At 43.0% G+C, this 24097-nt stretch overlaps 1 protein-coding gene across 3 annotated transcripts in view; it reads right to left on the bottom strand.

Annotated features, from left to right (window-relative positions):
- The window catches only part of RIN3 (Ras and Rab interactor 3), a 74849-nt gene that overhangs the window by 24571 nt on the left and 26181 nt on the right, over positions 1-24097 (bottom strand). For 2 of the 3 annotated variants that reach the window (XM_035107173.3, XM_088672832.1), the window contains exons 3-6: positions 23087-23201; positions 10752-10824; positions 7346-7437; positions 1425-2900 (exon numbers count right to left, since the gene is read on the bottom strand). In XM_035107173.3, coding sequence (XP_034963064.2) covers positions 1425-2900; positions 7346-7437; positions 10752-10824; positions 23087-23201 — 1756 coding nt within the window. Of the gene's footprint in view, positions 1-1424; positions 2901-7345; positions 7438-10751; positions 10825-16970; positions 17180-23086; positions 23202-24097 lie in introns of those variants that run through there. The other variant, XM_035107199.3, reaches the window with a different exon arrangement.

Below are 24097 nucleotides of genomic sequence, written 5' to 3'. Positions count from 1 at the left end.
CTGCATATTCTATAGTTTAGGCCACTCTTGTTCACAGTCTTCTGAGGCTATTGCCCAACTCTTGCTTAACATCCAGCAAGTGAACAAAAAACACCCAAAGAAACGCCTTTCCATCAAACTTGCAAAAGCACAGTAAATTGCTTCATGCCTGCCCTGTTGTCACCTCTACAGGGCCTATAATCCAAGCACACTCAACTCTGTGTTGGATTATGGCTAGGGTATCTGTGATAGCTGGAACAACAGGACCACAGGAGTAAACACTGAAACACATGAAATACACCTAGAATCATAGACTTGGAAGGGACCACGAGGGTCATCTAGTCCAACCCCCTGCAATGCAGGAATCTTTTTTGCCCAAAGTGGGCCTCAAACCCATGACCCTGAGATTAAGAGTCTTGCTTTACTGACTAAGCTATCCTGCAGAAGAGCTCTTATATGAGTGCCGTGAATTAAGTTTCTCCTCTCAGAGATCCAACTTAGCCTGCTGACTCTAAGGCTAGGCTGGGGGCATCCTCAGCCTGTGGCCAGGACATACCTATGGCCAGATTTCATCTGGCCTGCGGCATCAGTCCACTCTGGTGCCTTTGCCTATTCAGTCTGACTGAAGCAAAAGGGGATAGAGCAATCCTTGACTCTGCCACCAACCAGCTTGATTTCTTTGCTGAATATGTAGAAACGAGCGTCACACATGTGCAACACAGAAATGTCGCAGGTGATGGTGAAGGTGCCCTCCAGATGTTTTGGATGGCAGTGCTAGCTGGGGATGATGAGAGTTGTAGTCCAAAGCAGCTGGAAGGTACCAGGTTGAGGAAGGCTGGGATAGAGTTTCTAGTGTTGTGATGCAATGGATGGTGTTTTAGGCACTGAAGCTTGTTTTATGGCCTGGTGGCAAGTGATAAAACGGGGTAGCCTCAAGCATTCCAATCTGAATGTAGGAAAGAAAGGTGGGCTGCAAACATAATCACTAAATAAAAAGCCCGAGAGCTCTGTCAGTGCTTTTGTAACCTGCTCTTTGGTGGTGTTTCTGCATCTAAACTCCATTACATTTTTTAAAATGTTGCCAATAGGCATGAAAAAAATGTAAACAACCCTGTTCTAGAAGAGTTTGGATTTGATATCCCGCTCTATCACTACCCGAAGGAGTCTCAAAGCGGCTAACAATCTCCTTTCCCCTCCTTCCCCACAACAGACACCCTGTGAGGTGGGTGGGGCTGAGAGACTTCAAAGAAGTGTGACTAGCCCAAGGCAGCTGCTCTACAACCATAAATGTCTGTGGCCCAACAGATGCCAATGGCTGACAAATACAACTATTTTATTGTACCAGTTCTCCTGATAATGTGTTGTTTTGATGCATCATGTTTTCACCTTGATTTGCCTTTCGAGGAAGCCATGCACTCAAAAGAATAGAAAATGGAAGCCCTTACCTAGTTGCTCATCTGTGTGAACAGCCTGGTCCATAAAGGTTTTTATCTCCCTGCTTTGTACTAAGTAGCTCTTCAGCTGGGTCATCATTAAGCGGATCTCTTGCAGCATCTCAGTGCTGGAGCTCTGCCTCGCCATCATCTCCAGGCTGTATACTTTATAGTCCTGCACCAAGCAGCCAAAGTAAGAGTCTTTGTCCTGGGCCAGCTCCACAATCTTCTTCTGGAGCTTTCGGTCAGCGGACAGGAAAGCAGTGAAGACATTGCTCAGGCTGACCATGGACAGACGGTTCTTGGCCCTGCCTAATATCATGGAACGGGTCTTCTTCACTGACGGGCTGGTCACCAGCTCTAGCTCATCCTCAGTGCTGCTGGTGGAATAGGAGTCTGGCTCAGAGGCTGGTGTCTGAGCCCCCACGTTGCTTATTGGGCTGTCCAGTGAGTCATGAGAACTTTCAAGCTCTGAGAAGCTAAGAGGCTGACGGGCAAATTTTGATTTCCTTTTTGCATTGGAGCAACTTTTTTCTGCTGGCTTTCCCTTTCCTTTTGGAACCAGCAATTCTGACTCTTCAGCACATATGGGTTTTGAATGGCAAGAGCTGGCAGATGACTCCTGTCGAGAGATCCTCTTCTTTCTTGGGGGTGGGATAGGAGGCTCTGCCGACTTCTCTGAGGGCTTCTTATGCAGCTCAGCCACCAGCTGTTTCTTAGCCTCGCTGTTGGGCTTCCCCCCTTGACATGATGCTGGATCTTTCTCCAAATCCTCTTCAAACACCTCTGGAGGGTCAACAGCGCATGAAATGCAACCTTCATTCCCACTGCTCTGTTTTTCCACCAGTTCTCCACCTGCTGCTGAACATTTCTCAGATTTTTCAAAGCAGCCCTTTCCAGAATATCTCTCGGATATGCACCTCCTTGGCGGAATGGAAGGAGGGATGCGTTTCTTTGTGGTAAAAGAATCGTTGAGAGACAAAGACGGCCGCCCATCATCTTCCTTGCTTTTGCTAACTTCAGTTTTCATTTCCTTTTTGTTCTTCTCCAGATCCCGAAGCTCTTCAGAAGTGGTCATGGGAGACTTTTCAGGCTGCTTCACAGCATGAAGAGGCACAGGAGGTGGCGGCGGGCGGCGGCTGGGAGACCTCTTTGGAGGCCTTGTCACGGTGTTGCTAGTAAAAGAAGGATCTTTCCTGCAAGTCTCTAGAGGAGGAGGAGGTGGTGGTGGTGGTGGAGGAGGATGAAGAAGAGGAACATCCGGGGGAAACTGGTTGCTTCTCTCCTCTATAAAAATAGGATTTACAAACCACAGCCTGTCATTTCCTATTGACAGCTCAATTTCACATGAACAATTGTCCGTGCTGCTTGCAAAACACTGGGTAGTTTCCCCCTCCTTTTTCGCTTGAGCTGTGGCAAAAGCAAGACCTTTCACAGAGTGAGGGAACTGCCCTCCCCGCCTTTGATTTAAAGCGGAGTCCCAGAAACCTGCAAAAACAAACAAACCAAAAACCATGAGAATTAAAAGAAAATAATCAAGTGCAGGGCAGGAAGAGACTGAAGAAGAAGAAGAGTTTGGATTTGATATCCCGCTTTATCACTACCCGAAGGAGTTTCAAAGCAGCTAACAATCTCCTTTTCCTTCCTCCCCCACAACAGACACCCTGTGAGGTGGGTGGGGCTGAGAGACTTCAGAGAAGTGTGACTAGCCCAAGGTCACCCAGCAGCTGCATGTGGAGGAGTGGAGACGCGAACCCGGTTCCCCAGATTACGAGTCTACCGCTCTTAACCACTACACCACACAGTCTTTTAACTGAATTGTATTGCATAATGTTTATTGAACATCTGCATTTTTCTGTATTGGATAAATAGTGCTGCATTAAAAAAGGTCAAACCAAGCCGAATCCTCATATACAAGAAATAGTATTACCTGAAAATGGCTGTTTCACCAAAAGTGCTGTTTACTGCAAACATTACCTGGTGTAGGGGTGGCAAATAGCAGCAAGGAAGAGGGTGGAGTTTTTTCCCCAAGCAGAAAACCCAGTGCAGACTGAGAATATGGTTGAGGTCGGAGGCCCAAACCAGATCTTACTCCACAATAAAAGCAGCTACATTAAACATGCTTGCTTAGACATGTTTCTAATGTTGTGCATAGTTTGGCTCAGAGTGGGGTAAGAATGAGCTCGAAGGGTAGCTTATGCTATACAGTCATACCTCGGGTTACGGCCGCTTCAGGTTGTGTTTTTTCATGTTAAGAACGCGGCAAACCCGGAAGTGTTTGCTTCCGGGTTTCACCATGTGCGCATGCGCAGAAGCGTTCTGCATGCTGTGCACATGCGCAGAAGCATTCTGCGCGCTTTGTGCATGCGCAGAAGTGTTCTGCGTGCTTTGCGCATGCACAGAAGCGCTCTATCACGCTTTCGCACATGCGCAGAAGTGCCACTCTAGTTACGGACTTTTCGGGGTGCGGATGGAACCCCGGAACGGATTGAGTCCATAACTAGAGGTACCACTATACATAAGAGCTGGAGGGTTTGTCATGTAAAACCACAGCCACGTGCACACAAACACACACACACACACACACACACACACACACAGAGTAACATAGTGTGTTTGTGTACCAGTTAAAGAAATATAGCCATTGATCAACCGAGTTACCTTTTGCAAGACAGTAACCCCTGTGTTATGGAACAGAAAGCGCCACTTTTCCAAATTACAAAATACTATGCTTTGAGTGCTGATGAATAGCAATATTTAGATGTCACCTTGAATAAGTTTTTTGTCTTCCTCAGTATACTATAACTGAATTGATAGAACATTTAGGCTAGAGAAAAATGTGGTTTGACGAAGTATGGAAATTGCATGCTCTACTTTGCGTTCTATTTTCAGAGAAAATGTATTGGATAAGGTTTCCATTTCTTGTATATGGAAACTTTAAAAAGGGAGATGTGTAAAATACTTACTAGATCCAATCCTGTATCTTGTATACGGTAGTATAACAAAGGAAAGGTAAAGGACCCCTGGATGGTTAAGTCAAGTCAAAGGCGACTATGGGGTTGGTGCTGTGGGTTAAACCACAAAGCCTAGGGCTTGCTGATCAGAAGGTCGGCGGTTTGAATCCCCGCAACTGAGTGAGCTCCTGTTGCTCTGTCCCAGCTTCTGCCAACCTAGTAGTTCAAAAGCACACCAGTACAAGTAGATAGATAGGTACTGCTGCGACTGGAAGGTAAACGGTGTTTCCATGCGCTCTAGCTTACGTCACGGTGTTTCGTTGCACCAGAAGCGGTTTATTCATGCTGGCCACATGAGCCAGAAAGCTTTCTGCAGACAAACGCTGGCTCCCTCAGCCTGAAAGTGAGATGAGCGCCACAACTCCATTGTCGTCTTTGGCTGGACTTAACCGTCCAGGGGTCCTTTACCTTTACTGTACAATGGACACGAAACCATTGACAACTTTTGTTGTGGCGATGTCCAGGAAGGTGATGGAAATTATATTTGTTAATGAGTTGTTTTATTTACATAACAAAACCATCCTGTGTTACGCCTTTTACTAATTCTGAATTTCATTTGTTGATATTTATTTATTTATAAATCAATCAAGAGTGGCTTACAACACTGTAAAACAGAAGGTATATAAATTCTAACATAAAATGGCAATCGTGCTAACAATCTTTAAAAAAAGCTATGCCATTTAAAACTGTTTACAAACATCAGTATAAATTGCCACCCTAACGGCATAACAGTCTATACTAAAATAACCAATTCTGAGAGAACCTTTAAGAGAATGTGAGTCAAAAGAGAGTTATTTTTTTATATTTTTAAAAGATTCATTTAAACACTGGCAATGTTGAGGCTTGTGGGGGAGGGAGTTCCAGAATCCAGGGGCCATGCCAGAAAAGTCCCTGTCTCTTGTGCCAGCCAAATCAACTTGGCATGCCATGAGGATATGAGCAGAGTCTCAGAGGCAGATCTTAATAGGTCTCTATTGGTGTAGGTGGCCATTTGGCTAACATTGTCTGAAACTGTTTAAGCCTTTAAAGGTCAAAATCAGTGCTTTGAATTGGGCCCGGAAATGCACCTGAAGCGAAGGAACAGTATTGGTGTATATTTGCTCCAATTGTCATGTGCACTGGCAGATAAGGAACAGCATTTTGCACCAGTAGAGGTTTCCCGGTCTGTCTTAATAATAATAATAATAATAATAATAATAATAATAATAATAATAATAGTAATAATAATAGTAAATTATTTATACCCCACCCATCTGGCTGGGTTTCCCCAGCCACTCTGGGCCGCTTCCAACAGAATATTAAAATACAATTATCTATTAAACATTAAAAGCTTCCCTAAACAGGGCTGCCTTCAGGTGTCTTCTAAAAGTCTGGTAGTGAGGCAGCCTCACGTAGAATGCATTACAGTAGTCTATCCTCAACATGGATTACTGAGCCAAGGTTTGATCTCTCTAAATAGGGTTGTAGCTGGCATACTAATCTTAGCAAATAAAGGGCAATTCTAGCCACAGGCTCCCCTCTGTGATTCCACAGATAGGGCCAAGTCCACGTGGGCCCCCAAAACTAGAAACCTGGTTCTTGCGGGGAAGTGGAATCCCATTCAAACCCACCTGTACCCTCTTCTCCAGATAAGCAAATCTCCCTCCCTGCCCTGCTGAACACCTATGTCTGGTCTGGATTAAAGCATTCATTTTTTAATAGTTTGTAATTTTATATTGGGGGGGGGGTCCCCACAAAAGATGGACTTCGTTCCCTCTACCAAAGTCTAGGCACAGATTGACAAACAAGTGAAGTCTCAATCCCATCATGAAGTAGAGATCCAGAAATTATTGTGCAAGAGCATTTGCATATAAAGTAGCATTAAACAAATACTGTTGCAGAGGTAGGATTTGTGCCTAGGGCCATGTGCATATATCTCAGAAGTGTCAGAACGAAATGGGGAATTCCTACTTCTAAGACAGGCATGATTCTGGGGGAAGTGGAAATAAGCATTGTAGATTACGAAATCTTTCCTTTTGGAAAAGAAAACTCTAGGTTTGTTATCTGCCATCACCTCCTCTCTGAATTGATTAGATTTTTTTTACTAAGAAGGAGCCTAAGAAGCACAATACAGTGTATATCTTCTATGTGTTCTAGAAATCATTTCAAGTACTCAAAGGTCATTTTGGATGTTAATTCAGTAACCCTGACAACAATCTTGTAGGCAGGCCAGTCTCATAGGATGTTGTGGCCAGTCTATCTGCAAAAATGGGGCTCAGATTAAATTTGAACCAAGTATTTCCAGCTGATGTCTTATGCTCAACCACATCACACCATTCTTGATGAAAACAAAAGACTAGAATTCGTGGGCATGCAATGAAGATGAGCATAGGGCGATTCTGGGCAGGTAAAAGAAAGTACTTTTTCCACACACACACACACACACACACACACACCATAGTGAATCTATGGGAATTCCATGGCCGCCAACCCAAGTGGCTATAAAAGAGGATTAGACAAAGAGGATAAGACTATCAGTTGCTACTAACCATAATGACTATGTTCTGCCTCCCTGGTTGGAGGCATTATGCTTCTACAGAGACAGCCCACTGATGAGGCAGGGTGAAACACCTGCCTTAGGCAAGGGAAGTACAAGAGGCGGCACCCTACCTGCCCCATCGCTTCTGCCACCTTGCAAAACACTCCTCCCTCTCACCAAGGGCAGAGAAGAGGAGATGCAAGGCCCTTGAGCAGGGATGACGAACAGGAATGCCTTGTGGAACACTCCCACCTCTTGCTGAATTTGGCGAAGCAAGGGAGCACTCTGGCATGTGATGGAATTGTGCATAGGACTAGAAGCTTTAGGTGTATATCCAAATAATGAACCCATTATTTAGGGTTTGGGGTAAGAAATTGCTAGGGGTCTCCAACACAACTTACCTATCTCCAGACTAGAGATGGTTTCTAGATCTGTAACACTATTGGCTTCCAATATCGCTTGTGGCAGCTTTAGCGTGGAGGGAAGCAAATCTCTAGGAAGTGAAAAAGAAATGAATAAATATATTCAAAGTTGTATGTGGCTTGGTAGGGAATAAAAGCTGCTTGGTTAGTTCTGCATTATTTCGTTTCTTATTCTAGACAGATGCAGTACTTCGAAATAATTTGCAATAATTTCAATGGAAATGCATTTACAACAAGTTTATATTCTCAATCATAGAGTGGGAAGTGGCCCTCAAGCAGGGATAGGGGAGAAAGTCCACCTGTGTCCCAAGGCTCTTCAGCCATAGTTTGACATACAAGCCAGGCCCGGGTTCCTGTTTTTGCTCTCCTGGAAAAACCAGGAGCCTTGCTTACAGCTCATGGTTTGCCTGAGAGAGCTAGACTACAAGTCTAGGTTTGTGCAACAAGCTAGGTCAAACTTTGGCTTAGCTCAGTGTGGCACAGCAGCAAAACAACCAGGAAGGAGTTAGGGATGTCAGAGAATACCAATGAAAACAGAAATGGAGCCGAATTTGCTGTTTGCTTATATGCCACATGTCCAGAACGGAAAACAACCCAGAGAACATGTAATTGATTACATTCCATGTTTTTCCTTGACATTAAAATGACATAATGGCAATGTAACTTCGGTACATAATTACATTTTGGTACATAAGTACATTTTAATTTATGTAAGTTATGTACTTTTACCACAGCCCCCAGCAAGTTGAATACCATAGTTTTGGGTGGAAGACGAACTGCAGCAGAATGGAAACAGCTCTGCATGCAATAAATACAGGGCAAAGCAGAAGACAATAGCTTCTTTACCTCCTACAAGGAGTGAAGCAGCTGCAAGCTCTTCTCTGGGAGCCCACACATTTGCACTGAGCAATTTTCGTGCGAATGAGACTCAGATCAACATAGAACAAGCCATCAGCATATTTCCTGCAGGTCAGTTGGTTGTAAAATGGCACAGGAGGGCAATCCAACTGAAGCAGGCTCTGATGTGGCCTTTGCTGACCTGCATTTCTCTCCTGGGATCCTTCCCACAGGAGAGTTCATAGTACTGGTCCTGTGAGATGGCGAGGGTGGGGTGGAGAGGAAGTCTGGCTCTTTTTATTGCTAACCCAAAGTCAATTATAATTCTTTTAAAAGCAGCTTGGAACAGCTGAGTTTCAAATAGCTCGCTTGCCTTGTAGTTTCTCTGCACTGCAGGAAATCATTCTTTCACATGACTGGCACGAGTGCTGAGCAAACTGCCTGCCTTGACAGATCCCAGGATGGCTAAGAGATGAACTCATGATGGCCTTTCCTCTCCCCTTCAGCTACTGTTGGCCTTAACTAGGGACGAGGGAGAAACTAAGTTCAATTTTCATTTAAGGGTGAATATTCCTAATTCACGAACCCAAACACAGACGTCTTTTGAAATTTTCACTTCTCCAGGTTTGCAGTGTGGTTCTCCAGCCAGGTAATGTATACAAAAATGCACATCTTAAAGTAAAAAATGCATTAAAATGCCTGTATTGGTGAAAGAAACAATAAACAGGCCCCCCATATTAGGAAAAAAACTGCATTGCAAAAATGTTTGAATTAGGCAAGATGGCATACAAAAAGGTACACATGGAGAGAAATCCACATTAAAATGCTGGTCAAGTTTCAGGGGGACTTAAAAGAACAACAACTGGCAAACTGGTGTGTAAATGTGGAGAACTGAGCACTGGAAAAATGATAAACTGAGAGAAGTCAAAACTGAAATATTCACCTATCCTTAGTCTTAACATTAACCGCACAATCTTTTCTTTAGCAAGTGCTCTCATAGGGGCAGATGGGGCTTGTCAACCTGGGAAGGTAGCCCATCTAGGAGAAGGAAAACTCTGATCCTAAACCTCCACTGCCCTGTGGGATACTTTCAGGAGAAGGTAAAGCTAAGGAGTAAACCCTACACAATTCCGGGGTGGAGTCCCTAGGATGGTTGGGTGGTGCCTTTACACCTCCTTCCAGCAACTCCTGCGCCCAAGCTGGTGCCAAGCATATTGCTCTGCTTTCCTTTGGACCACATCAATCAGTAGGGCTAAGAGGAAGGTCTTGTCATCTGGGCAGCCCAGGACCTTCTTATACCCTACCCAGGCTTGCGCCCCAGGGAGGTCACCTCAGTGCTGCTAACACAGCAGTTTGACTTCACCCCCAGAGGCACATTCCATTGTCAATCGAGAAAAACAGAGGATGAGGACAACAACAACAACAACTCTCATTGACAGGCAATTTTACTTACCACAGATATTCCCAAGGCTAGCCAGAATACTTACTTACTCAGAAGACACTTACTTATTTGAAGGACTCAGTTTTCCCTTGCTCCTTCCCCTACCTCCTTTCTTTTGTTCTTTTGAAAATCCATACATAAATTTGGACGTCACTTTTACTGAGTGTGTGTTAAAAATTAATTTGCCAAACCAATTGAAAACATTCTGTATGCCCTTGAATATATTTTTAAAATCAGGGCCTCCTATACCCCTGCTGGAATTTGGTCACTGAGCAATTGTACATTGTCCAAACTAAGAGGAACTCGTGCTCACACTATGTCTCCCCATTGATGTTTAGTTAGAGACTTGGGAACTGATGTCACTCAGAGTTTTTCCACCCCTTGCAAGCAGCTGCCAACAAAGTCGCATAACAGCAAGGAAACAGAGGGCAATGACACCACACGACTTAGTTGAGATTCCTGCATTGCAAAGGTTTGGACTAGATGACCCTGGGGGGTCCCTTCCAACTCCACAACTCTATAATTCTATGTTATTTAGCATAATGAGGAAGAGTGGCAGCAGTTCTGTGTTCACCAAAACATGCTATCAGCGTGGTGTACAGATATAACCAATAACAAGATCAAATGAGAAGCTTTCTTTCATAATTTGCCTTCTTACATTCACGTACACAAGGGAGTGAATATGCAGTGATAGTTTTCTGGTTTTGTTCAGTTGCAAAACACATTTATTTATAAAAGATTTATATGCTAACCTCTTGCAAAATATCAGGGCAGTATGCAACGATATATATATACACACACCATTAGAAGTACCTCAGCAGAATCATTAAATGAATGGCTCCTCAAAAAAGTTTTTAACAACTGCATAGACCTGTTGGGATAAATAAGTCTTCAAGATGTCCCCAAAGCCAAAAGCACGGATGCCTGTTAAGAGATGCAAATATTATGCAAATATGCCCTTTTTGATTGCTGCCCTTTTAATCCATTCTTTTTGGCAATGCGTAAGTAATCACCCGATTTGATGGGCTATGTTGTCCTAGAATCTCCCCACTGAACATTCCCACATGTGAACAGGCACCGTAATCGGAAAACATAAATCCAACTTACCTACTGACACAGTAGAATGCAATCAGTTTGAAGATATCTTCAAACACGAGAAAGGACCCTTCCAAATACAGTACTGATGAGAAACAAGAGAGGGAAAAATCAGGGACTTTTCTGTATAAATCAGGAAGCTGATGATCCTCAAGGGATGAGCACATGAATGTTTCATATTTGAACTAGGAAGCATTGCAAAACACTCATTCACATGGCAAAATGTTAATCTAAATTTTATACATTTTTATAAGATACGGTACAGCGAAATTAGCAAGGAACAGTGAAGAAACTAAAGATATACAGTTTATTTAAAGAAATATTTCACTCTTCATCTCCTAGACTCAGTTCTGCTTTCCCAGTAGTTCAGAGGCCGCATTTTAAAAACATTCTCGTATGGTGTCATGACCATTCCACAAGCCTAGTATTACATACAAAAGGTCTTGTGGAAGCAGCTTCCTGCTATGCAATTAATTCTCAAGCCACCAAGCACCAAGAGACGAGGTTTCCACAACATATTTCATGTACTTTTCATGAATTTCTCTGAAGGGAGACATTGTCGGAGTCTCCAAGCTGCAGGCATAGCATTGCCATCTTTCTATAGGTAAATGATCTATGCTGAGTACACCTGCATAAGAGGAAGAAATCAATGGGAGAAGCTTCTCCCCAAAATGCACCTTCATACCGGCAAACAATTTAACTTGCTCACATCTGCATTTTATATGACTGCTGAATTAAAGAACTAACAGGTGATAAACAGGTGATCAGGTACAGCAACTGAGTCAACCTTTCTCAAAGTGGAGGAGCTTGCTGCAGTCCCTCAATCATTTTGGTTGCCCAAGGGCACCAGTTTTATCTCATAATAAGCAAAGCAATATAGTAGTTGCATCCATTGCTCCCCTCTCTCTTTCATTATCTCCCTCTCCTCCTGCCCTCCACTCTATCTAACACATTACAACTTCCTTGCATAGGTCAATTCATTCAAATTCCCTTTCATGAACACAATATACTTTCAAAACAAAAAGTAAAACAGACTGTCTTCACACCAGCTACATGAGATCCCCGCCAGGGTGTTTTCACACACACAAAGTGGCTTTTGCCATGCAAATGTAAAATTCAGGCACTGGCTAGAATGTAGATTGGATTTATAAATAGCTCTCTTCCACTTTCCACCTGACATTAAGAACATTTGCAGATGGGCACAAATAGTACAAGAGGGGCTAGAAAGTGCTTTTAGTTTCATATGTGTAAAAAATGCCCTTCATATCTTTTTTTAAGCCTGAGAAATATTAATGTCCTGGACAATGACTTCAATGGCAAGGTATTATATGCAATAGGAGCAGCAAAATGACCACCTCTAAATATTATTTATTGATTAACTAACTAACTAACTACAGGAGGGACTTTTTGAGTGTGTGTTTTAAAACTTCTTTCCTGGATATCAGCTTTATTATTAGTAGAAAATGATTAGCATGCATAGTTCAGTTTTTGTTTCCTGTTCCCCTCACTGGTGTGTGTGTGCGGGGGGCAGGCGGCGGGCATGCAGTTTGCAAATGTCTGCTGGAAAGTATCTAGAAGATATTACTGATGGGTGGTTATATAAATGTTAACATCAACAAGAACAAGTAAAATAGTCTTGAGGCACCTTAAAGGTTAACCAATTCACAGACTCAAGACGAAAAGTATGAAGTAAAACCTTAATAATAATAATAAATTTTTATTTATACCCCGCCCTCCCCAGTCAAAACTGGGCTCAGGGCGGCTAACACCAGTAAAATTACAATAAAACATAAAAGAAAGAAAAACAATTAATTAAAATACGGGTTAAAATACAATTTAAATTTAAAAATGCAGCCTCATTTTAAAGTAGCCCAAATCAAAACCATAAGGGAGGAAAACATAGGGGTCAGACTGAGTCCAGCCCAAAGGCCAGGTGGAACAGCTCCATCTTGCAGGTCCTGTGGAAAGATGTCAAATCCCGCAGGGCCCTCGTCTCCTGTGAGAGAGCGTTCCACTAAGTCGGGGCCAGTATTCAAAAGGCCCTGGCCCTAGTTGAGACCAATCTGACCACCTTATGGCTCGGGATCGCCAAAATGTTGTTATTTGTGGACCTTAAGGTCCTCCGCGGGGCATACCAGGAGAGGCGGTCCCGTAGGTACGAGGGTCCTAAGCCGCATAGGGCTTTAAAGGTCAAAACCAGCACCTTAAATCTGATCCTGTACTCCACCGGGAGCCAGTGCAGCTGGTAAAGCACTGGATGAATGTGGTCCCATGGTGGCAGGGACCCTGCAAGGAGCCTCGCCGTGGCATTCTGCACCCTCTGGAGTTTCTGGGTCAGCTTCAAGGGCAGCCCTGCATAAAGCGAGTTACAATAATCAAGCCTGGAGGTGACTGTTGCATGGATCGCTGTGGCCAGATCAGAGCGAGAAAGGTAAGGGACCAACTGCTTGATACGGCAGAGATGAAAAAATGCCACCTTAGCTGTGGCTGCAACCTGCACCTCTATAGAACGGGAGGTGTGACGAAGGACCCTTGCTTCCGTCTTATTTATTCTACCTCTCACTTATTAAAAGAACTAACAGGGATGGTCTGGGGTAAACCGAGCATCCCCCCCATTGCTCCCCCTTAGCCTTTCTGTATTCCCTCATGCACTTGAGGGTTTTATTCTATTTCCTCTTCTTTTATACAAAAGAGAGTCCTCTTCCAACACAACCGTGGCCAGGTTAATTAAAGTTCAGGGCTGTATCCGAGACTATCCCTTGTGTCCACAGTATAGGGAGTTCTGCCTCTAAGAATCCCTTTCTGTAAAAGCTTGCCCCTTCCCCGAGGTAACTTTATGACACCCTGGGTCTGTCTGCCTGGCTCGCCCTCCTGGTGCACCCCAAAGATACAAACTAACAGTCCCACTCTTGAAGGAAATGTTGTCTTTTTAATGGGTGTCCTCATGAATGAGTTTCATGTACCTTGGCTGGAAAATAACACAGGCGATTTTCTGATTGGCACTTTAACACTGGAAATTTTATTTCTCAAGAACGTAATGGTTGCTTTAAGGTATTCCTGTTGTACAAGCTAAGTTTCAATGGTAATAACCTTATTACTCATGTACTAGATAACCTAACAACTACCTAACCTAAACCTACTCTCCTAGATCTTCTTTACAACCACCCTCACACTCCCGCTCCCCCAGCACCCTCTCAACTGACAAAACGGCTGTCCCTTCTCTTTAAACATTCAACCATTCCCCTTCCCTCATGGAATGTCCAGTCAGTCAACACGGAGTCTGCGTTAACCCTTGATGGGTTGGCTTGATAAAGCTATAACAAACAGCGTAAAAACGTCACAGGAGGCGTCAAAGGTTACACCCAAACTCTTGACAGAGGCACTGGCACTAATTGAGCCCCCACAAGAGATGGGAGTTGGCCCTTAGATGGCAGGGGAATCCCTGTGAGTCAACTTTGACAGGTGGGCGGGACTGCCCACCTATCAGGTGACCTACCAGTGACCTAATATCATCCTGACATTGAATGATTGGCACCTGGGTAGTCCCACCCACTTGTCAAAGTTGGCCTATGGGGATGTGTGTCTTCTTGTTCAGCCCTCTGCAATGCAAGAATCTCAACAGGCAGTCCCCCAACCAATTTGAAACCATACTGGACTCTGCTTAGCTTTGCAAATGTGAGCAGTTTTATTGCTGCATCACTATCACCCTTCAAGTTAGCTGAGGGGGTGGGAGACTGGTGAACATCTCTCAGCCTTGACATCAACACATGGCACCTTCAGGCAGAAGCAGCTTGCTGGGAGGGAGAGAGCTGTATGCCAGCTTCCAGTCAGCTGGGTCCCTATAGCTCACCAAGAGCAGGAGGTGTGAGGTGGCAGCAGGCGCACCAAGATGGGCCCAACATTGAGGGGCCTGTCATGCATGCATCTCATGCGCGATCCTCCCCCCAGCCTGGCCAGGCCTGCTGGGACATGTGGGCGTCCCTTTGAGGTGATCGCAGTGGGGAGAGTGAAAAGCGCTCTCCACACCTCCCGCCCCCACCCAGCGCGCCAGTTCTCACTGGAGGTGGTGTGGAGTGGTGCCCCCCTTAATATTGGGGGGCTCACCCCCCTGCCTACAAATATTGAGGGAGCTGAAGCCCCTTCCACCCCTATAGCTGGAACCCCTGGGTGGCAGGGCAGCCAGCCAATCTAGGCCTTCTGCCAGTGCATTTGCATCACCCTGCCCCTTCCCCCCCCCAGTAAGCAACAGTGACCCACCTGCCAGGAAGCTAGTGTAGCAGCTCCACCCCATGTGTCAAACTGCTTCTGCCCTAAGGCACACTCTACTGCTGAGGTCTACTGGTGAAGACATCTATTTAGGGAAGCTTTTAATGTTTAACAGACCACTGTATTTTAATATTTTGTTGGAAGCCGCCCAGAGTGGCTGGGGAAACCTAGCCAGATGGGCAGGGTATAAATTTATTATTATTATTATTATTATTATTATTATTATTATTATTATTATTATTATTATACCTGCCGTGGGCCCACCCATTTAAATAATTTTTCAATGGTAGGAGTGACCTTTTTAACTCCCACAAGGCCCCAGAGAGATGCTGGTGCAAAGTACACCTGTTTTCACTGCCACCTGTTGCTCTCAGGTAAGCCTGCCAGCTATTTTTTTCTTCTACAGTACAGTACTTAACTTCCAACCTGAAGAAAAATTCTGGAGAACTCAGAAGCTTGCTTGCTATTTCTGGTGGTTAAGTTGGTCCTGCCAAAAGATATTGCGCTGCTTCGATGTCCACATATTTCCTCATCAATAATATGTGAATTCTGAGAAACACCTACACTACTTGGGCACAAGGCAAGGCCTTTTGTTGCAAAGAAAGCAGAACAGAAAGAAGGAGGTTGTGCCTACTTACAAGAGGGAGATTTTCTTTCCTTTCCTCAGGAAGTTTCACCTTAGAGAAAGTGATTAAAGTTTAAAATGGAAACCGCTTTGTGTTTTCTGGCTGCCTCAAGAACTGCTTCAAGTTTTCTTTTAAATAACCCGGGGCAGAGTTCCTATCAACTCTGACATTTTCAGGACAGTATGGAAAATCCCTATTATACTTTGAATAAAACAAACAAACTCCTCCTGCCCGCCAGGCCAACCCAACCAATGGAAATAATGTGGGGGGGGGCACTCAGGTATCTGATGATGTGATGTGCGGGGGGGGGGCAGCAGTGAGATGTTGGAGGACAAAGCTCTATGTGTCACATGGAACTTCCTAAAACAATGTGTGAACCGAAATGCAGCTAACCTTTCAGCGCTGTTCAAATAGCAAGGATGTCTTTTTGTGCAGTAGAATTTCTATCCCTCTCTTATCCCTCCATGAGCTCTACACCCTCCCCCAATCTGCTTCAGAGGGTTGCAGAAAACCTTAGAACAGATTTAGGGATGGGTGCTAGGTGGGAGGAGGGAATTTAGTTGTGTAAGCATAAATCCTTGCACACACACAATGAGGGGGTTAATGCTACTCTGGATTCTTCCCTCTGAAATTCACACTTGTCTTAATCATATGATGATGCGGCATGCAGACTTTTTAAAAAGGTTTACAAAACTGGGTTTATTATGGGGAATTGCAAAATGTGTATATCAACCTGCGTAGAAAAATGTGTAGATAAGGGAAATTGACACTAAAATGCTGATGAATCTTCATGAAGTTTGTAAAAAAGCACAAACTGATGTGGAAATGTGGAGAACTGAACTGAAGACTGGGGAAATGAGAAAATTACAGGATTTGGCCCTCGTTAGCACTACTTTGAGTCTGTGCTGCTACAAACCATTAACAGGAATGCTTCTTTTGAAAGCTACTTCAGTCTAAACAGGCACATTTCCCGGTTATAAAACTTCGCTCTCCTCTCCCTTTGTTTACACTAGTGAATAGTTCTGACCTTAACATTTGTTTGAGAATCCCAAGGTCAATGGAAGGAATCATGCTTTAGCTCAGTTAAATTCTTTGTCTCCATGTTTAATCCACGTGTACAGTTAGTCTGAAGCCAATTAACTTTGCTAAAGCAAAGTTACTTTTTTATTTTTTAATAATGATTTAAACTGCAGGAAGTCTATCAGACTGCCCTGGCATGCAGGCACTACCAATATTATTGTCTTCTTAGAAAAAATATATGAGAGAGAATTTTTCTTCTTGTTTTAAAAAAAGTTATACAGATAATTCACGAGTAGATACAACAAGGTGGGCAACTTACCCTGAATGAGGAAGGAAGTCAGAGGCACGACCCTGAGTTTGCTCTGGTGTGCTGCGGTCAAAGTTACTAAATATGGAGAACGGACAGAGATACTTGAGCTAAAAATAGAATGAGTCACCATGACCGGAATGCAACATCTCAGACGCTCCAAGGATCGTCCTGCATGTCTGTGGTGACATCTTCAGTACACTGAATGGGATCGAATTTGGAAATCAAATGTTGTCTTCCTGCCACTTCTCCATGCTACTTAACTCTTTGCTGTCACTGGTCAGAAGGCAGTATTGATGGGGACAGGATACTACTTAGGAACTCACTCTGCAACCATTCATTTAGTCTAGCTGGGACCAAAGGCATTTGATTCCTCCTTTACCAAAACTGCCTCCTTCAGCAGCCTTTTCATCTAGCTGAATCAAAGGAAGAGGTAGGTTGGCAAAGTCAATGATCTGGGGGTGAGGCATCAATCTGCTCAGTATCCAGTACCATTTAGCTCTGGGCCTCCACAACTGTCTCCATCTGCACCCATTTCACCCAGTTGCAGCGAAGGTGAACGGTTATAGGCAGCAAGGCTTCCTCCATTAGCCTGGCTAGGACCTGTTGCTATTTGGCTCCTGCCCTCCTGGAAATTTTATTTCTATATTTCTTTGTTTATTTGTATACCACTTTTCGTTATATACTGAATACAAAGCGGTTTTCGATACACTACGTGAAAGACCAGATCATTAAAATACATAAAATCCAGTAATTAACAGTTTGACAGTGATAATAAAATTAATACTGTGGTACAGAACAGCCCCCGCACAAAAAATAAGAATAATACATCATCTGTAGCCAAGGCAACCAAATTTGCTTCTTCTCCTTGAGACCCACCCAGGCCACCCTGTCACTGGTTGGGTGAGGCTGCTGTTTACAGACAGCTGGCTTGGGGTGCCGTGAAAGGGTAGCAAATTGTTGCATTATTTAATTATTGCTGTGTTTTTGCTTCCAGAGGGGGGCACTTGTGGAGTTTCCTGCCTTAGGTGCCAAAATACCTTGGCCAGCCTTTGGTACTATATACCTTGAGCCTTGACTCACAGGAGGTGGTGTCTTGGGATAGCACATATGTCATCAATTATAATCCATTATTTTAACTGTGAAGTGCCTCCAGCTCATCAGCAGAAAGAAGGTACATAAAACATGGCAAATAAATATGTACGAATGGTGCAGAGCTCTTTGGAGAAGCAGCAGGAGGGAAGCATGGAATACACATGTAACAAACAACCCCAAGGGGCAATTCTATTACTGGCATTGTGTTGAAATTAGTTTATGCAACATTTCATTAAATCTTTTGCCGTGGAACGGAAGATTTCAAAGTGCACAGCATCTGTGGGCTAAATGACGCCTGCCACAAACAACACCAAACTCCCAAGAGTTTCCAAACTGATGCAGAATTAAGCCAGAGCAAAATGGTCTCTCCAGTCAAAAGAATAAAGCTACCTTTTGCCTAGTTATCCCCTTCAATTCCCTCATTAGCTTCCGTATGAATAATGCATGGATGCCACTCGAGATAGTTTCATAGCTCCTCAATTGTTCAAGCTAATTTAACACACTCTGAATCATGATATGCCATAAAGCCCATGAATATTCCCCAAGCACTTCTGTGGCTTGAGCAGTTTGCAGTGCCAGATATTCAAAGAAATGTATGCACGCTGGTTGCTTGCTGCTTCTTTTTAACCTTTCCAAAAGCAGCAGCAGCGAGGCAAACACCACCAGCTTGCAATGCTGCTTATCAGAAAATGAGCTCGAGCTCTCCAGGGGGCATCAGGGTAAAACGTAACTCTCATTTTATTTTATTTTATTTTTCAGGGAGGGGATGCGGGAGGCTGTGAAGTTCAGATGGTTAACTACTGTGAAAAGTATATATGCGTTTAAAGCGTTTGACCTCTCTTTGGCACAACTCATTACCCCTGTGAATGGCGTTTCTGAGAACATTCTGCTGGAGAAATTTCATCAGCAAGAGGGCCATTGTGTGCCAGGCTGCTTGCAGCACAAGGCATTGTATTTTGAAGGCTGTGGTACTCCAGGGTAGCCATTAGCATCTGAATTCACTTAATAACCTTATCAGCAGGAACTGTGAAGGCTGGCATGTGGTGGTGGCTTAAGTAACTAGAAGGTCTATGTTGGAAAACTGCCAGTAGTGTAATTAAGGAGGGGCACACATCCCACTTCAAAAATCACATAAGTAAAATGCCTTCTCCCCATATAAGCAAGCAGATCATCCAGCTGGCGTAGTTTTGTACAGTTTATCAAGGATGCCCTGCTTAAGGTTACAAGGACCCTTGGAGCTCCAGATGGTCACTTATCTTCAGAGATGCCTGCTACATCTAAGCATCTCTATTTGTAAAGATACAGTTTCCACGTGTTCTATACTTCCTCCTCTCCGGGTTCACCACTGGGCCTAACAGCCTTAGACCCTTCCCTCTTTCTTCCCCTTTTCTCTTCCTACCCTAGTTCCTCAGACATCACCAAGGTAGGGCAACATCCTTCTTTTCTTCCCTTCCTCCCCTCCTCCTCCTCCTTTAGTAAAGTCCGTCCTTGCGCTTTCCTTGCTCTCCTTCCATCCTTGTCTGCCATCCCTCTCCTCCATATCCTCCCCAATGAGATATGCCTTTAAAGCTTCAAGGTGTTGTGTTTCACCCAGCAGCTGTGGTGTACTTAATGGTGTGGCCCTCATGCACTCCAACTCCTGTCTGGACTGTCTTGTTGGCCTGGCTGTGGTGTCACATGGAAGCCCGCCCACACCAGATGTCCTCCTTTCCTCACCGTCCCTGATTCGAACTTTGGCTCTTTCATTAACATTTTATTTTGGACATTTCTCTGACCCAGCAAAGCAATTCCAATGTTTAATTCATGACCTCAAGACATGGTGATGACCATTATCTTCTACAGCTGTGGAAAAGGATCAGACAAAATCACTGAGGATAGGTCATTACATTAGCCATGATCATAGCTGCCAAGTTATCCCTTTTTTAAAGGGATTTCCCCTTATGCTGAATAGGCTTCCTCGCGAGAAAAGGGAAAACTTGGCAGCTATGCATGATAGGTAAACTAGACTCTGCAAGGACAGTATAACTCCACAAACTAGATACTTGAGGAAAAGGAAGACAGGAAGGCCATCTAATTCATGTGAATGCCAAGAAGGAACAGGAACAGGAAACCTGTGCCCCTCCAGAGGCTGTTGTACTCCCAACTCCCATCAGACTTGATTACTGGCCATGCTGACAGGGGCTGATGGGAGCTGGAGTCCAACAACCTCCAGAGGGTCACTTGTTGTCCACCACTAATGTAGTATTACTGGCATGTTGCAGACTACACCTGCTAACAACAGCAGCAGCAACAACAACAGTTTGAGGGGGGCCTTCAATTTTCTGCAGTAAGAAAAGAAATACAAAAAAAAGCATTGTGAAGGAACAAGAATGGATGACATCATCATATGGCTGCCTTGCAAAATGATAATTCCAACTCAAACGCCCAGTGCATATATACAGTTAACCAGTGTTTTCCAAAAATAAAATAAAAAAAATTAGGATTTGCAAAAGAAAGTACAGTACTAAATTTGAAATAGAAGTCATCCAAAATAAAAAGAAAGTATTATCCAAAACATATAGCTTACTCTTGAATTGGGATCTTATGGAAGAGAGTACGAAAGAGGCAATGATAAAATGGTCAAAAGATCTTGGCCACACAATTACTATCGAACAATGGGATAAATTGTGGGGTCAGGACATTAAATTTACAGCTGCTAACAATCTAAAAGAAATTTTTTTGAAAATTTACTATAGATGGTATTTAACACCTGTGAAACTAGCGAAGTTTTATAAAATCAAATCCAATTTGTGTTGGAGATGCAGTAAAGAACCGGGAACTTTTATTCACATATGGTGGAAATGCGAGGAGATAGCAAAATTTTGGAATATTATACATGAAGAAATGAAAAAAATGATGAAATGGTCAATATAAAAAAAACCAGAAATGTATCTATTAGGTTTGTTAAATGAGGAAATCCCCAAAGAAAATATAAAGGTATTCCTATATGCAAGTACAGCAGCAAGAATGCTAATAGCAGCAAATTGGAAATCTGCTAGGATACAATCAGTGGAAGAATGGATTAATAAATTGAGCGAGTACCTTCTGATGGCAAGATTAACAGCAGCTGTAAGGAATCAGTCGAAGCAGAAATTAAGAAAAGAGTGGGAAAGTTATGATGAGTATATGAGAAAACATTGTTCGAAAGAAGATATGTTAATATGTGTAGACTAGGGGATATGAAGGGAAATAAAAACAAAAAAATAATTAATTAGTAATTTTAACAGTAAAGTAGAATTGTATTGGAAATAAATATCTAAATTATCAAAAATGTACCCTAAAATGTCGGATGTTTGTTGGAAATGTGGGGATACGAGAGGAGATCTAATGCATATGTGGTGGGGTTGTCATAAAGTAAAAGAATTATGGAACAAAATTTATGAGGAATTGAAAAATTTTTTGAAACTTAATTTTGTTAAAAGACCTGAGGCATTCCTCCTAGGTATACTGGCAAAGGACATCCCAGTAAAATATAGAGAAATTTTCCTATACGCAACGGCGGCAGGGCGCCTGCTGATAGCAGCTAACTGGAAAGGGGATAAAACCCCCTCAGTTGAAGAATGGCGAACGAAACTACTAGAATTTCTTGATATGGCCCAATTAACAGATAAATTAAGGGGGAATTCGAAACAAAAATTCATGGAAAAATGGGAAAAATTTAGAAAATATCTACAAGAAAACTATAGAAATGACGAAATCTTTATGGGAGCCATAGAATGATTGGTTTTCATTAATAACTCAGACGAAAGGGTATAATTAACGTTAATATGTACAAAAGAATTAATAGGAAATTGAGGAGAAGGGAATGTACATAGAGAAACCAAATGAGACACACAGCGGATAGCGACGGGAAGTCAAGGTACGAATTTGAACTGATAAATTATAGGAAGAATAAAACATGTTATGGAAACTTCGTGCTGGTGGAACCACCAAGAGAGAGAGTAATCTTTTGACTAAATCTGATTTAGGAATTGAGACTAAAACAAAAGTAAAAAAGAGACAAGAAACTGTAAAACTGGTACTCCTTTATTTTGTATGGATTATGACTTTATTTTGTAAAAATTGTAACATTATGATTGTTTGCTTCTGATTACTTTATTCAATAAACAAATACTTACTGCAAAAAAAAAAAGGAAATAAATGCACGAGTGAATATAAGAATGGAAAAGGAAGTCGAAAGAGTGCGGAGGGAAGTATAGGGGGGGAGGGAAAGGGTGGGTAAAGGGGATTGTATTTATGTATATGATTGATTTTACCATCATTTAAGTTTGTTTCTTCTTTTGCTGTATATTTTAAAAATTTGAAATAAAGTCTTTTTTTAACAAAAGAAAAGAAAAGCTGTTTGTGGCTCAAAGGGACTCTCACTGAGGCAAAGGAAACAGCCAGTGTGGAATCTTGGCAACTAGGTAGATAAAAAGGATGGGGAGGAACACTCGTCTTTAATGCGAGGCCAATGAGGTCATCAACAGGAAGCCCAGCAGGTGGTGGAGCCATAACATATTTGGTGAAGATAACCAGTGTTTTGAGAAGACACTGCTACGAAATGTGTTTATGAGACAATGGTAAGAGAATGGAAAAATCACAGGGAAACTGTTTACTAAGGCTTGGGCTCTCCTTGGCAGGAGGCATTCAATGCAGTGGTTGGACACCTGTGGTTTCCAGCAATTGGCATCCATAATCATGCTGCCTCTGGACAGTGAAGGTAGAACATAACCATCAGGGTTACTAGCCACTGAGAGCCTTAGGTTCAGCGAATCTGTCTAATCCCTACTTTAAAGCCATCCAAGTTGGTGGCCATCCCTACTTTTTGTGGGAGTGCATTCCATAGTTTACCTATGCACTTTGTGAAGAAGCACTTTCTTTGGTCTGTCCTGAATCTTAATGAAGAGACCCACACATTTGCATTGAAAAAGATCTAGGTGCAGATATACCGTGGACAGGGTGCAAAATAGTTTGGTGGAGAGATAAGTTTCAAAACTCAGGAATAAACTTACATGATTTTTCTTCTTTAATCCTGTATTCTGAAATGTCAGAAGCCTCCACCAGAGCTGGAAAATGAACCGAGAGAAGCAGATTTTTCAGGTTCTCATCTTTCCGAACCATGAATATCTAAACAGAGAAAAAAAGGTGTGTGAAATTATTTCATCCAACAACAACAAAAAGGGGTCATTCAAGTATGATCTGTTCAGTAGTCATCATATCAGAACTGGGTCAAGATTTATGTGCCTTTTATTTTAGAACATAAAAGGTCCCTGATGGACCAGACCAAAGGTCTAGAGTAGACCAACGTTCGGTTCCCATAGCAGCCAACCAGATGCTTATAGGAAGCCTGCAAAAAGAATCTGAGCCCAATAGCCCTCTCTCAGCAACTGATATTCAGATACATGCTATTACCGATCCTGTAGGTAAAATGCCATTCATAGCCTTACCCTCCACTAATTTCTCTAATCCTCTTTCAAAGCCATCCCAGTGGGTGGCCATTACTACATCATACGTCAGAAAAATACACAGTATGTGCATGGTGTGAAGACACCGTCTTGGATCTCCCAATACTCAGCTTCATTGTATAACCCCAGGGTCTAGTATTTTGAGAGACTGAGAAAAAGAACAGTATCTGTTTTCTCCACACTATGTACAGTACCATGTTAGAAATGGCTGTCATGTGCCTCCAACTCATCTTTTTCAATTAAAAAGCTCTCAGTGTTGTCATCTTTCTTCATAGGGTGTTGCCCCAGCCCATTGATCATGTCGATTACGCTTTTCTGCACCTTTGCCAGCTCTACAATATGCCTTTCTTCTTCTTCTTTTTTTAGAATGGACTCTGATTAGGAATGCTGTTAAGGGATGGGCCTGGGTTTTGGGGGCCTTGGTTCCTGGATCCCTTCCCCATTTTCATCACTTTTAAAACTAAAAAACGAACACGCCTTTTACTCATTGTGAGAGTCAGGCTATGCATCTTAAGTGATAAATTAACACATGCACATTTTATGCATGTGCCTCCACTG

The sequence above is a fragment of the Zootoca vivipara genome, chromosome 1, assembly GCF_965207765.1.
Source record: "Zootoca vivipara chromosome 1, rZooViv2.hap1.1, whole genome shotgun sequence".
NCBI lineage: Eukaryota > Metazoa > Chordata > Lepidosauria > Squamata > Lacertidae > Zootoca > Zootoca vivipara.
This window is presented reverse-complemented; position numbering and strand designations above follow the sequence as displayed.